The 15400-nt window shown below is 31.4% G+C and overlaps 3 protein-coding genes across 8 annotated transcripts; all 3 read right to left on the reverse strand.

The window, feature by feature from the left end:
- Nucleotides 1-120: 120 nt before the first annotated feature.
- LOC111383079 (vesicle-associated membrane protein 714-like) lies at nt 121-1821 on the reverse strand. Of its 2 annotated transcripts, XM_023007147.1 has the most exons (3): nt 1359-1820; nt 1111-1153; nt 121-1002 (listed from the first exon to the last, which is right to left on the reverse strand). In XM_023007147.1, exons 1-3 carry the CDS (start codon nt 1579-1581, stop codon nt 999-1001), a joined length of 270 nt encoding a protein of 89 aa, XP_022862915.1. In that variant the 5' UTR covers nt 1582-1820; the 3' UTR covers nt 121-998. The 2 variants fall into 2 exon arrangements, with proteins under 2 accessions (XP_022862915.1, XP_022862914.1); XM_023007146.1 differs by having other exon boundaries at nt 121-1153; nt 1359-1821.
- A 3490-nt stretch (nt 1822-5311) lies between these two features.
- Nucleotides 5312-7698, reverse strand: LOC111383082 (peroxidase 60-like). The gene is made up of 4 exons (XM_023007149.1): nt 7443-7698; nt 6608-6787; nt 6364-6526; nt 5312-5789 (listed from the first exon to the last, which is right to left on the reverse strand). Exons 1-4 carry the CDS (start codon nt 7671-7673, stop codon nt 5368-5370), a joined length of 996 nt encoding a protein of 331 aa, XP_022862917.1. The 5' UTR covers nt 7674-7698; the 3' UTR covers nt 5312-5367.
- Nucleotides 7699-9919: 2221 nt separating this feature from the next.
- LOC111383062 (uncharacterized protein At2g27730, mitochondrial-like) lies at nt 9920-14369 on the reverse strand. Of its 5 annotated transcripts, none has more exons than XM_023007127.1 (4): nt 14236-14369; nt 12885-13003; nt 11120-11158; nt 9920-10346 (listed from the first exon to the last, which is right to left on the reverse strand). In XM_023007127.1, the coding sequence occupies exons 2-4, from the start codon at nt 12984-12986 to the stop codon at nt 10134-10136; spliced, it is 354 nt and encodes a 117-aa protein (XP_022862895.1). In that variant the 5' UTR covers nt 12987-13003; nt 14236-14369; the 3' UTR covers nt 9920-10133. The 5 variants fall into 5 exon arrangements, with proteins under 5 accessions (XP_022862895.1, XP_022862896.1, XP_022862898.1 ...); XM_023007128.1 differs by having other exon boundaries at nt 14240-14344; XM_023007130.1 differs by having other exon boundaries at nt 14212-14332.
- Nucleotides 14370-15400: the final 1031 nt, after the last annotated feature.

Consider the following 15400-nt stretch of genomic DNA (forward strand, 5'->3'; position numbering starts at 1 on the left):
AGACCCTTGAGAATTCATCATTCATAGCGTAGGCAGGAGCATAAGGAGCCACTCTTCCATAGTTTTTCATGAATCGCATCTGACTATCTTCCAAATATGAGAACGGGATTCTCCCTGGAGAAATGTGCCAAAATACTAGTTGTAATATATAGAAGAGGAGAAGAAAGGTAATATGAAAAAATAATAAAAATTTTAATTCTAAGTTCAAGGAAAAAAATGATGTAAATCCCCACACAATGCAATGCTAAAAGCATATATATAGTAGAGGCTAAACAGCTCAAAGCCTTCATACTGTGAACAGACATATGAATAGTTCTCAGGATAAAAAGATTGGAGAATGTGATAAGATCCTAGAAGCCACAAAACAATAAAAGATTGAGCACTTCCTTGTCTAAATGATCCCATTGTGAGAAGAGAAGTATGGTTTACCAATTGTAAGAAATGCAGTCATAACTTTCACCTATGATTCCGGAAAAGAAGTTAATAATGGAATGAGCATATACTATCGAAAGTCCGATAAATTCCCTAGAGTCCTCGACCCCCATTCTTTTGTCTGAACGCCCAAAATGTTAGCTTCCATTTTTTTTTTATCTCTTGATCAATTGATCAGAAAAACGAGGCAAAGTCCAAAAACTATGCCTCATTAATAGATTGCCAAAACTGAGCTAATTGAGTGTATAACAGTCTTCTACAAACCAATTTATGCTAAATAAATTTTGCTATCAATTAATCTCGAAGCAGTTCACTAAAAGCCACATTCTATAAGAAAAGCAAAGGAAAAATAGCAAGACAATTATTATGGCCAAAATGGTAGGAAAGGAAAAATAAGAAAAACGGATTACACTATGAACATCTGCTACCAGAGGTGTGTACTGTCAAATCGGATTAAAAACCAGTCTGTATTTCAAGTGAACTAACCAAGACTTGGTTTTCCTAAACGCCACCCCATTCCATAAACACTTGTTTCTGAAAACATTCTCACAATGATGCCTTCTGCTTTATCTGTATTTAAGTCAACAGTTGTGTGGCAAACATTTAGTTCAATCTTTCTATTTACAAGTCATGGACACAAAGCTAATACGAGTTCCAAAAATTGACATATCAACAAACCCTGGTGAAAATAGAGTTCCACCATTGATATCCTGTTTTCTACCTGAAAATTTGAAACATCGATCAACCATGAAAAGCTGAAATATTAGCAAAACATTATTTGTACCTAAATTTGACCAACAACAACAAGACCAAACATTATACACCAAACCGTAAACCACATCCAACAAACACTCCCAGAAACATAGTGAATTTCATTAGCAAAAAAGTTGATTATAATTTCTATCTTTTTCTGCTTTTGTGCTTACTTCCGAAGGTATCATTTGCCATACAGAGGAAGGTGAGTCCATCCGATCTAAGGATGTGGAATATGTACCGATCCTGGGAGAAACAAAGCCTCGACTCCGCCGGCTCCGTCTCTGACAGCTTCTCCAGTATCCGCCGAGAAACCGCCGGGGCATTCCCCGTCACGGCGCTGAACTCCGCCAGCACCGTCGTCCCTCGCGCCACCACCCCATACAGTATCGCCATCAAAATATTGTATATGTATAATTACAAATTTACAATAAAAGTTGAGGATTCATAATTACAAATTATACACTCGATTAGGTTACGTTTGATTAATGAACGATAACTGGATCTTCTTCCCCGAGAGGGACGGGTGGCGTGGGCTGGGCGAAGATTGAACGAAGACAGAAGAGTTTTTATTGGGTATCACGCGGCTCACGCCAGAAAATCGATCCAATGAGGTTTGATAGCGTACAGCAGATTACGTGAACGTTTGTGTAATTAAATTTAAAAATAAGTAATTTTGTTATTGCTGGGAAAGCAACTTTTAGGCGTCGAAATTAAAATTTAGATTTTAACTTAAAATTAATAATTAATTTTAATAACGTATGTCATACGATCCATAATTTTTCAATTATATATTTCATCAACTTTTATCAAAATTTATTAAAAATTTAATTTTAATCCATCAAACAGGGCTAAAAGGAAAAATTGGCAAAAATAGCCCAACATGGACGAATGGTTCTTAACCCTTAAATCTTGACGCAAATTTGGGAAGGCAACTCAAGGGATACGTAGGTATTCTTGTTAGTTGTTACCAAATTGCATATTGACCAAGATATAGTTCCATATAAATATTGAGATTTGAATTTCTACCATAAAAGGATTCATTTGAGAACTTCAATTTTAATATTCGTATACTCATTTGAATTCTAATCAAATTGATTTGTTCGTTTGAATTTAATCTACTTTGATATCATATTGGGACTTGTAATTTCATCTTAAAAGATAAATCTTATTTAGATGGTTAATATATTTATTCAATGTGGAATATATAGCGGATCAATTCAAAAAGATATGTAGGTATTCAAAGACTAATTGCTGGTAAGTGCGTTTTTACACATTTGATTACAAAATATGACTAATTGTTGATCAAAGAGTTTGACTTATGGTTTATTTCCATGTAATTATGTTTCATAGGACTATATTGATGAATGTGGTGAAATTCAAGAGAAAAGAAACGAAAAATGACCAAAAAGGAAGGACATCCAAAGTATGAGGATTAAATTGCAACATTTCAACAGTTGATTCAGATCAAAAAATGAAGATAAAGATGTTGCGGATTCAATTGGATGTAATTAAAAGTTAAAGGGTTGAAAATGGAAGAGAAAATGCTTGAAAGAAAAAAGAATCGACTTTGGAGGCCAAAATGCAACATTCGAGAGTTTTTTATAACCGAGCTACAGCCCAGTTGTTTAGAGTGGGCGACTGCCCAATGTCAAAAATCAATTATCGAGAAGAAAATTTTGGCCTGGGCAACTGTCCGGGTTTTGCCTGAGCGACAGCACAAGCCAATCGCGATGAAAAAATTCTAGTTTCCTATTCTGACTGAAATTCTTATAGAAACAAATCTTTAGAGGTATTTAACAAGCCTATAGTCGTCCCTAACTATACAACATGCATTATAACACATTCATAAGGGTTTTTGGAGAGGAGAACAAGGCAAGAACGTGAAAATTGACATCAAAACGCAATGATTCAATTCAAGATTTAAAGCAATGATGCCTTTTTTTTATGATTTAATTTTTTTTCTTCTTCCCACCATGTTAGGCTAGATTTTATGTGCCAGGAGATCGATGAACTTGTAATGTGATTCTTAATTCCTTGTTTCATAATTTTGACATTAAAACACGTTTGATTATTTTGAATTGTTTATATACATTTAATTTCTTCCACAATTAAGGGCCCGTAATTATGTGAGTTTGGATGACTTATTCCTTGCATTCGAGAGAAGGGAAATATGTTCGATAATATATAAATTATTGTAGAGTCCGATAAAGATATACCGTTATGCTCTGGGGGAATATTTAAGTGCTCACAAAACTACATGCATTATTATATCTTTTTACCCATCATAGAAATATAGGTTGGTGGTATATAAAAGTATGTTTAACATTACTTGAGAGAGAATATGAGCATTGATTCTTCATAATTTAAACATGTTGTCAAATTATAGAACTAGGGTTAAATTGAGCAATACTTGAAAATTCGTGATCCTAGTGCGCTTTTATATTTATTGTATGCATCAACTTACATTCAACACATTCACTTTGCATTTTAGTTTATTCAAATCATACATATTTGCATATTTAATCCAAGTAAAGTTAATTTAAGTCACTATAATTCACGTTTGACAAATCAGTTTCGGTTAAGGCCAAGTTAGGTAGAATTAAACTACCATATTACTTGTCACGAATCTTACACTTGCAGATACAAATCGAAAGAATAATCTCATGAACAATTGCCAACAATCATTCTGTCAAAGCATCTGTCAATGTGGTTTTACCTAGGGGTGTAAGCGATCCGATTTTACCAATTTTTGACAGATTTTCAAACCAAACCATTTTGAACGATTTGAAAAAAACTCAAACTTAAACCTAACGGTTTGGTCCAGTTTTAAACCGCCAGTTTCGCTATATATTTTTTTGCCCATCTATTTTTATGTCATTAATCCTGTTTGAACCAAATTTTTGTAACAAAAAAATGAAAATTTAGATCATTATCTCACAAATCCAGCCGCTTTTGTTGACCTGCTGTTTCATGTGTGGGACTCAGCCTCCTCTCCAATGGTCAATTTTCTCGTTATGATGATATAAAAAATATGGTTCAAACAGGGGCTAAATATATTTATTATAAATTTAAATACTAACTAAATTAAAGTGAAATCACAATAAACTAAAACATTATTTTTTTTTCATTTTTGTTCATCTTTTTTAGGCTAATGACATTATAATAACGTTACAATACAAGTCTGTTAAACTAGATATAAGGCCAAAAAAATATAATGATGTCCAATAAGATCAAGTAATCATCATATCTGAAAAAAGATACTGATTAGACAAAGAAAATAATCAACCACAATAATGAAACAATATAACAATTACACAAGTTTACATTTGTGTGATGTTACGAAACGCATTTAATTTCAAATTCTTACCTTAGTTTGCTCCAAAAAAATTATTGATATGAAACTTTATTCGTAGCAAATATTATTAATGAAGATCTTGGATATATTTGTATTCGATTTGGTATAATGGACTTCAATTCAACTTTGAAGAGACGTGAAAATCTGAAAAAGAAGTGTTTGGTATCGATGGCTCAAGACTGTATTGGGTGTCGGCTCGAGTTCATCTAAATGCTGAAGAGGAAAATGGCTTTTGATAAATTATGTTAGTTTTGAGATTATTAAATATATATTAGGATTATAGGATAATAATAATAATAATAATAATAATAATAATAATAATAATAATAATAATAATAATAATAATATATCTGTATTAGAAAATTAGAAATTGACAAAAATACCCACAAATAATAAAACTATTAAATTTTACATATTTGGATGAATTTTCAAAAAAATTAATTAATTAATTTTTTTTTTATTTTTATATATTTTTTCGCTGATCTGATTTGGTTTTAAACCGCAATTAAAATTCTCAAATCTAAACCAAACCATTTTGACCAGTTTGATACCGACGATTTCTAAAATGTAGTTTCGATTCAATTTTCTGGTTTGGCGGTTTTTGCTAATAACCCTAGTTTTACCCTATCGACAAAAAGAAAAAGACTTTAAACGCAATTCTACAAGCAAGAAAAAAACATCATACAAAGTCAACACAAAAAAATATGGAATTTAAAACAACGAACTCACATCTGATCTCTACAAAACAGATTTCAAATGGTAGATCAATAAAAAAATAAAATAAAATAATTGCAATATTCTGTCAAGATTGATTCAAATCAACCCTAATTCTTCAAGGGTGTGTTAATGGCTCTGCATGATCTTCTGATCTCTCCTTGTGCACCAGCGAGCACTTCAACTGCTCCCAACTTGACCATGGCTTGTCCAAATCGAGTCGAAAAATCTAACCCTTTAGCAATGGCTGCAACTGTGAGGTTGGTTAATGGATCAAGGGCTAGTTCTTGATCAATTTGAAGAATTCCTCTGTGTAAAATGATTTGTCTGTAGTAAGAATTGTCTACAGTCATTGAGCTTAAAGGGTTTTGATCAAGATTAACTGGTTTATCAGCAGTTGAATTCTGAGGGCATCTTGTTTTTAGTGTGTTTAGTAGCGTGGAATCCATGGTTGGATCAGGTTTGCCTGTGTTCTGGAAGTTGTAGAGACGATCTTGAAAGAGCGAACAATGAGCGACTCCGACCGTGTGGCCACTTACGACGAAGGATATGTTGAAAATTTAATGTTATCCTTTGAGAACTCAATAACGTTTGTTGGTAATTAGCCTTAATTGGAAAGAACACCAACGATAAAAGCACTCTAATATATAATTATATGAAAAAACAAACAAGAAAATAATATATGAGTATTATATTGAAAAGGGCAAAATGAGAGATTTATGGTTAGAGGTTATTAAGATTTTGGTTTTATTTTAAAATGTCAGTCTTATTAAGATGAGTAGCTCAATTCCTTATAAGTCGATATATATTTTCATCTTTATTCGATGTGAAATTTATCCCTAAATATGTCCCGCAAGATGGTGGGTCGTTTGAGCAAATCAATCCTGAAATCCATGTGCTCATTTTTGAGTCTTAATCGAATCAAATTGCTCATTGAAATTTAATAAGTTCTGATATCATATTAAAATTTGGGTTCCATCTTAAAATGTTAACCCTATTAAAAAGAGTAGTCCAAACCCTTATAAGTTGATCTATATTATCATCTTTATTTGATGTGTGATTTATCCATTAATAGAGGTAAAGGAGAGGTGAACTTAAGGTCTTCTTACCAAGAAGATAAACCATATCAGTAGAATCAAGTCCCTTCTTGGAAAAAGCTTTGATAGAATCTGATACTGATATTGAAGGAGCTGGCAGATTCACATTCTCAGCAAGAGACACCGTTCCATCTCTTCTTCCAGATTGTACAATATATCGTACCCCTCCACTCTGCGTGTGCATGCACATTGTCAAAGTTAAAAATAAGTAACTTATTTTTAAAATTACCCTCAAAATAAGTAATTTTTTTACCAGGGCAACAGCATCTCTAGTAGCCATAACAATAATATCAGCACAAGAAACCACCCCTGGACAGATTGTTTCCACAATAGCTTTGGCTGCATCAATTATTTCATAGCCTCGAACGCTAAGATTAGGGACAGCAGTTTTCTCTGTGCTCTTTCCATCCAGTAGGATTGATGCATCCCACCCCTAATTGTATCATTAATTTCAAGTAATTAGGATTACACTGACATATATCATATGAACAACTTCAATTTTCTTATACTTAATTTGCATTTTGTTTATAGTTGATTAGGTTAAACCGTTTAAAGTAGTGTTGAATTCGACCAGAATAGGTTAAAAAGAGTCTAGGACAAAAGTCGATGTAACCTGAGGTAGTTGTAAATGATTTTGATTTCATTAGATCCGCTTATCAATAAATCCAACTTATAATCTCCTAATTTTTAATGGGTTTAAGTTTTTAATGAAGTGATTCGACATGAGAGAGAGAGAGAGAGAGAGAGAGAGAGAGAGAGAGAGAGAGTGTGAATAATATCTTAGGTTGCTGTTTCATTATTTATGGTAGGCAAAATGAAGTAGGATTGACCAAAAAATAATTAAAAACCCCTAACAAATTTTATTTAACCAATTATATATATCGCTTTGGTCTTTAAATATAAAAAACCCCAAATATTTACATTAAGCCCTGTTTGGTTAGGGAAAATATTATAATTTTTCAATAGATTTTGAAAAAAATCGGTGAAATGTGTAGTTAAAAAGTTATATAAAATTATGAATTCTATAAAATGCATGGTAGAAAATGAATTTTAAGAAATAATGTCAAATATGAGTTAAATATTCTTACATTGACAAAGCAGTCATGAAATTGCATGCGGAGGAGAGCAGCAGCAATGGTAGAATCCCTTGAGAACCATGCTCTAATAACACCACCAACAATCGCCTCCACGTCAACCGAATGACATTTTCCTCGGTAGAACCCTACCTGTAATGCACCACCGGTCGCACCGCTGCACGGCCCCGCCAAGGTGCCAAAAATGCAAGTTAAAGCTAATGTAGTTGCTAATGTTCTCGACATTTTCGAAAAAACTCTCGAGTTTATTTTTGTGAAAATTAATGATTGTTTTTTAGTGTTGTAATTCAAAACCTCATTTGCTTCTATTTATATAGTTGGGAAGAGGCCCATTACTGTTAAGATGAATTGTTGCGTGGTTTGCACGACATCGGAGGATCATATTACAATAACGTGCACTCATGTAAAGGAAGAATTCAATATCAATATTGATTAAGCAAAGGTTTGGCTAAAAGCTTAAGAAAATATCAAATACTATTTGGTTTAACTAAAAAAAATAGATAAAAATCGAAATCAAAGTGAATAATTAATTTTAATTACACTTTATGGGATTCACAATTTTTAGTAAATAAATTTTTTATCTCCACTTAAAAATTTGATTTTAGCAAAATCAAATAGGTCTAAAAATACGATATTTTGGTCGATATAAGAAACGGAAAAAAATTACAAATAAGGTATTAACATATTAAAAATGTAACAAGTAGATCGACAACCTATAGTTCGAAAATTCTATCCCCAACAATTTATTTAACATTTGGAATCCAAGTTCCTGATTTTACTATTTTCTCTCTCTCTTTTAATTAAGAGTAAAATCATCTTTTTAATAAAAATATTTGGGATTTTAATCAATGATAAGGATAAATTTATCAATTGGGGACTCGAGTGCTAAAAAGGAAAAAGTTGTGAACTACAATCACCAAAAATAATAGATAAACTTGCCAGATTTTCAATAGGTTGAGGACCCCAATTGTAAAATTCTCAAAATATATGGAAGTTGCTCATTATCAAAGGTTACTTCTTTTTGGTCTGAGTAATAAACAACAACAATAATCCCTTAAATAAAACTAATAAACAATAATTTTTTCCAAATATGTTTGAAATACAATTAATTAAAGTTTTTTAAACTTAGCGAAACATGGTGTATTGAATTATATTTAGTTTGAAATAGTGCATGAACCTACAAATGTCAAACTAATTAAATATAATGAGATGACTCTTGAAAATGATTAAGAAAATTAAATTTGACTTGATTATGATTTTAATGACCAATTAGGACACTGTTTTGACTTAATTATTAATATTTTTTTGGTTGAGTGATGAGTCTCGGATGGTTGAAAAAGGGAAAGACAATAGTACTAAGCTATTCATTAAATTTAATATGATAATTATATTACCACTACAAATTTTAATCACTACATCACATTATAATCGCACTACAATTAAAATATATTTTTAATCAATACACCACAATAAATTTACAATTATACTACTTATTTAATAAAAACAAAAAATGAAAAAATATAATACAATATTGTGATGTACTTATCACCCATATTAATCCTCATTTTATCAACATTTCTCCTCATTATTTCACAGCCATTGAAAATAGAAGATCGGCAAAGAACACTAAATTGAATGTTTATCACAAATAATTAAAATGCCTGAAAGGATCCTTTGAAATTGTCAGTAATTTGTTTGAGTTTCGAAATATGAATTTTTTATTTATTTGTAATTTCGTTTTTTAATCTTGGAAGTTTAATTTGGAAACACTTTTAAATGGGAATTGAGAAATTTTATTGGCAACCTTACAATTTCATGGATAAAATGGTTTTAATAACGAATAGGTTTCATTTTGATGAACCAGACTGTTATTCTTTTAGGACTTAAACAATATTAACTATGAGCAATGAGATGTTGAGGAAAAAGAAATTAAGTTTTATATTTGTAGTGTAACAATAATTTATTTAATTGAAAAGTATATTAAATCTAATTATATAATTTTTCTTAATGATATTTTAGTAAATAAGAAAATTGTAGTGTACTTAATAAAATTTGTAATGATAATATAATTGCCCAATTTAATAAATATGATTTTAGGTGCAATTGATTTTTATGCCCCTATTTGGTGGGGACTATAATTAGATTTTCTGTAAATTTAAATAAAAATTGATAAAACATGTGATTAAAAAGTTACGAATTCCATAAAATATATGCTTAAAATTAATTGTTAACTTTGACTTATATTAAAATCTAAATTTTAATTTCCACAAAACATGAGCTTATTAAACCTTTCTTTGATCTCCATTATTCTCAAAACACATTTTTCTCTTTTTTCTTTTCAATCACGCATTTTTCAATAAAATAATATTATACGTAAATTTAAAATTTTTCTTATTTATTAATCACACATTCTCCATCAATCTTTGATTCCAAAATGCATTCTTAAAAAATAATGGAGCTCAAACAGGTGCTAAAAAACATTTAAAGCCAAAAATTCCAATAAAGAGAAGTATATCGGAGATAAGTGATTAGAAATCTAAGCAATATAGACGTCATCAACGACTTCTCATTGTCATCAGACACATAATCTGGTTTATATCGAGCTCATTCAGAGGGAGAATTGTGCCATAAAACAAAATGCAACAGAAACACGGCGTCGCTTCATATTTACTTCGAGAAATTGAGTCAATCTTGCACTTGATCAGGTTCCTTCTTCTTCGTCCCATAATACCATCCAAGAGCAGCAAAAGCAGTTGCAATGCCCGCTACAACAGCATAGTTTCTATAGTTGTCAGTCGATGCTTTGGGTGCTGAAGAGGTCTGGCCACTTGATTTGGCATCGGATATTGAATCCGAGCCTCCTGAGCCTGTTGCAGGTGTTTTATCTGGTTTTGGGCCCTGGGAATGATCACAACCTTAAATCTCATGTTGAAGCTTATGTGTTACAATCCAAGAAAAATGAAATAAAAAGAAGTGATAGTAGAAAGCTTCGAATCTACCACGTGTTGGAGAAACCTGGAATTCAAAGTATACACACATTGATAAAGGATCTAACCATTTGCTTCCAATAAGTTGAGCAAATAAAGTTTTCCGGCTTCACAAAAGCAAGGTCTTTCGCTAGGATTAAAAAGTTCACTTACAAGTAAATAAGTTTTAAACTAAATAGTTTATTTATTTATTATTATTATTATTATTATTATTATTTTTTTTTTTTAATATTGTTATCCGCCTTTTAGAGTACCTCCGAAGCCATACTGGACCAGTCAGCACAATGAACTATCCATGCGGCTACGAGCTATCAACCCAGACTAACTTATTTTGACAATAAGATGAGACTTATTTCCAGACTAACTTTTCTAACTTAATGCCAGTTATTTCCAGACTAACTTTTACAACTTAATGTCAGTTTCCCAAACATGGTTGAAATCAAAAGTTACTTTTTCTTTAAGCTTGGCTACACATTTATTTGTACTTCAGCATGAAAGGCCCCTGTCAAAAGGTTCTTATCTAATTGACTCCCCCTAGTTTTGAATACTTGAGTGTTTAGCAGCTTCCACCAAAACTTAAAAAACAAAATGATCGTCTAAGTCAAATCTAATCCGTGCAGTTTGTTTACACAAAATCTCAGGACTAAGCAGCATTCATAATTTACACAAGTATATTAGGTATACCTCACGAGCGAGTTTCTCTAACTTCTCTTGCTCCTTTTTCTACAAAGAATGCAAAAGTTTCAGCAGTCAGAAAATTATAAACAGTTTGAATCAAGTGTTTTAGATTTCATGTTCCTTAATGCAAAAGTAAAGAGTATGCACCTTGAGCAAAAATACAAAATTGAATAGCCATTATGATCAATAGAATTAGAATCCCACTCAAGAGGTAAATCATATATGATTTTAATGAGAAAAATGAGCTAAAGATGATAAACACACAAAAAAGCAGTTATTTTTCGTTATGACGAAGAAAAGATAATTTTTTGACAACTTCAAAAAGACTCCCAGATTTTGAGCTCGAGTCTGGTTACTAAACTAATAAGCTGGGATGCCAAATTCAGAGAGACAAGTATCATAGTAAAAAATAATACTAATTCAACCTTAGTTGATAAAGATGGAAGACCGCACTTAGACATATTGAGGGGAGAAGATAATGATAAAATCCAACAGTAAGAGCAAGAAAAAGGAGAATAAGTGCAGAAAATATTTCCGTATTGACTGAATCAAAATTACAGCCAAAGGAAGAAATAACAAGTAGCCATTCAAGAGGGCCACTCTCCTAATCTCAATTCACTCACTGAATTACCTACCCCTTACTACCTATCCCTTATTCTATTTATAAACCTATTGTAATTGTTTTTGTCAACCTCGACGTGCCTACTAACAGAGTTTGTTGCTGCCCTCTCTTTCTTCCTTCTTCTTATCCTTCTTAAATAGGTATGATTGGGGGTCTATCAGATAACTGGGAAGAACTTTTATTTATACTTAGCAACTGAGTTAAACTACTCTCTGTTATATGGCATGGTTATAGTATGGGTTTATCTAAAAGTCTTATAATCCTAGTTCAAAGTCAGAACTATTTATGGACATTATGTGTCATTGCTACACTAATCTCTAATAACTTTTGATACTTTCCAGCAATTTACCGTGTTTATGCAAATTTCCATGTTATTCAACTTCAAAATACATTTTATGATTTATAAAAAAAGTCTAAATCGAAAAAAATTGTGGTATTGGATCCTATGCCCTATTGATTAAATGCCTCACCTCTGCCTTTGCCCTTAAAACACAGCTTGAGATGAATTAATAAGAGAAATTAGTACTTAGCTCTCTTGCAGAAAATTGCTCATCATTTCATACATTTAAACTTTTACAGAAAAAAGAAGCCATATTATTGGTCTCATCGAGTAAATTAAAGACAACTCCTGATGATCGATCATACACTCAGAATGCATCATATGACTTAGGATGAAGATAATTGGAGGAAAAAACTTTTGGGGGAAGACCTGACCAGTTAATATGCTATAAAGATATAAACACAATTTGGTTCAATATGAACGTATCATGTTAGTTCAATTAAAGCAAATTTAACTTGATAAAATGTGTCTGCCTAATACTAGACAAATATTTGCTCAAGCATAGTAATTAATGAAAATGTTACTTAATCAAAATACACATTTGTCCAATTCCATATGTAGCATCTAAGGAAAATTTAAATGACTGCTCATGAATTCAATACTGATATCTACCCATACATTTGCAAAAATTAGAAAACCGTCATAAATGACCTGTTAATTCATGCTTTGGGCAGGTCTTCATTTTCAGGGAAAGGGGGAATGGATAGTCATCATGAATAAGACAATTGCAAATGCAACCAAAAATGCAGCAATTGCCGCAGCTCTGTTGAATGAAAAATAACTAGTCTTGTGCCAAAATTCAGCTCTACCTTGATGTAGACATTTTCTGCAGCTTTTTCCTCCTCGCTTAGTACTCGGCCACTGCTTGAAAGCCTGCGAGATACATATCTCATAGCAGTCCTAGTCGCCATCGTAACACCAGATTTTCCTGTCAACACAATAAATTCTGTCACTAAGTATTCAATGTTATAGATACATTTAAACACACATCAAATACATAAGCATCCTAACTAACTTGTCAATTAGCTAAAGGCCACAGTTCTATAAAAAAGTCAAATAAGTAGCTCATCACATAGTTGGATCAGCATGTCATATTAAACTACGCTCTCAAAAAAGCCAGGAGGAGGTAAAATTGACAAATTTTTTATCAAATGTGTGTCCATGTACTTTACATGTCAATGCGTAAATTATTATTTTTTTGTTGAGACTATAATGTGAACATATCTTCCTTCAATGCATCTTCCCCAATAACACAGATGAACGACTTATGATGTGAATATATAGATTTTTCAAAATAAGTAGAAATTGGGTCATTCTTCGTGTTTTGCAAGCTGTGGAGCATGTTTGTTTAAGCTTATATACGTTGGTCAAACTTCAATTATATATTCATCCCAAACATGTCTGTGGTGCTTACAAGTATCTCTTTTCAGAAAGTATGCCAAAAATGATGTGTAGTGAAATGATTGGACGAAAAAGTTGCCCATGTTTTAAACTGTCTAAGTGTCATGTGACATAATATATCCCATTATATAAAGCTTTCATCTTACAATTTAAAATAAATAAATAAAATAAAAATTATTTATTTTGCAGTAAACGAGGGATGTCAATGAATAATGAACCAAATTCTATGTGAAACATACATATTAATAATACGATAATACTATATTTATTCTAATCTCCAAAACAAATGGATTAATTATAATATATAATACTTCCAGAGTGAGCTACGAATATTGCATCAATGGTAAAACATTAAAAAATAAAAAAAAAGAAAAAAAATCTCTCTTATCATTCAATGGCCAAAATACAAATAAACTCTGGAAGAATCATGACCCAAAAATAAACCGAATAAGAACCAGGAAATTTTGGATCCAGAGACGAAATTCAAAACACACACAGAGGGGCGTCAAAGGAACAATCGCTAGTACTGTACTACTTTAAGATTACCCCATATGCTCTACAATTATCAGATTATAGAAAAAAAAAATTAGCAAATATGAGTTATATCGAGCGTAGAATAATAACCGAGCAAAAAAATTAAAAAGAAAAAAAAAATCTACCAAGCTCAGTAGTTCGAAGAAATAAAAAGCAGACAAAAATTAACAACATAAATAAAATAATTAAACAGATACATGCATAAACTATTGGTTAAATAGTTTCCTACGGGGAAGACGATCAGGTAGAGAGAGAATCTGGAGAAAAAATCATATGGGTTTTGAGGATTAAAAAATTGGAATGTGTTCAAGAGAGAAAATAGAAATAAATAAATAAATAAACAATTAATTAAAGAAATGATATAAAATAGTGGATTTAATTCGGGTGGACCGGCCGAAATACGAAACTATTGCTCAATAAAAGAAAAATCTATTATATATTATTTTATACTAAATTTGAAAAATGTAATTCTATGCACAAATTTGATCTTTCCAAATTGAATCCAAAATTTTTGTTCACGTAGTTGTGACTTTATTTTCAGTAGCTGCGACTTTTATTGAATGTGTGATAAGTTATACATTTGATGTTTTAAAATTGATATACGTGACGTCTTGCTATTTTCGATCTTATTTTAAGAAATTGTGACTTTAAATATTTTCGATCTTGTTTTAAGTAATTGTGACTTTGATTTTAGTAGTTGCGATTTTTTTCAATTTGTGGTAATTTATACATTTGATGTTTTAAGACTGATGCACATGACGTCTTATTAATTCGGTTTGTAATCTTATTTTAAATAGTTGTGACTTTGTTTTTAAGTAATTGTAGAGTTATATTTCCTCTTTTTGGTCTCGTTTCAAACTGTAAATTTGTTTTAATTTTTAAGTCTTGAATTTGAGAAGTTGGGATGTATTAGTTTTAAAATTGATGTGCATGACCTCTTATTATTTCTGTTTGTGACCTTATTTTAAGTAGTTTTGACATAGTTTTCAAGTAATTGTAGCGCCATGCTCCTTTTTTGTGACCTTGTTTCAAGTTGAATTTGCTTTAACTTCCAAGTAGTTTTGAGTTTGAGAACATGTGACCAATTTGACTTTTGACGTTTTTGAAACATTAGTACGAGATTTCTTATAATTTCGGTTTGTGACCTTGGGTAATTTCGGCTGCTCTATAAGAGAATCGACAACTACCTTATTTTTCCTTTTTAACATTCATGTTCCTTTTACAATCTGTAAAATACACGAAGGCTAGAAGTAGTAAACGTATTGAATATTAGTGGTTACTTGACATGGAAGCCTGGGCTCAAAATTTGATATAAACCCAGTTTTGATGTATCAAACCAAACACATGAAAAGTTAAAGAAAGTCTTTTCTTAACTACTAGACTTGGGGGG

This window comes from Olea europaea, unplaced genomic scaffold (assembly GCF_002742605.1).
Source record: "Olea europaea var. sylvestris unplaced genomic scaffold, O_europaea_v1 scaffold261, whole genome shotgun sequence".
Taxonomy (NCBI): Eukaryota; Viridiplantae; Streptophyta; class Magnoliopsida; order Lamiales; family Oleaceae; genus Olea; species Olea europaea.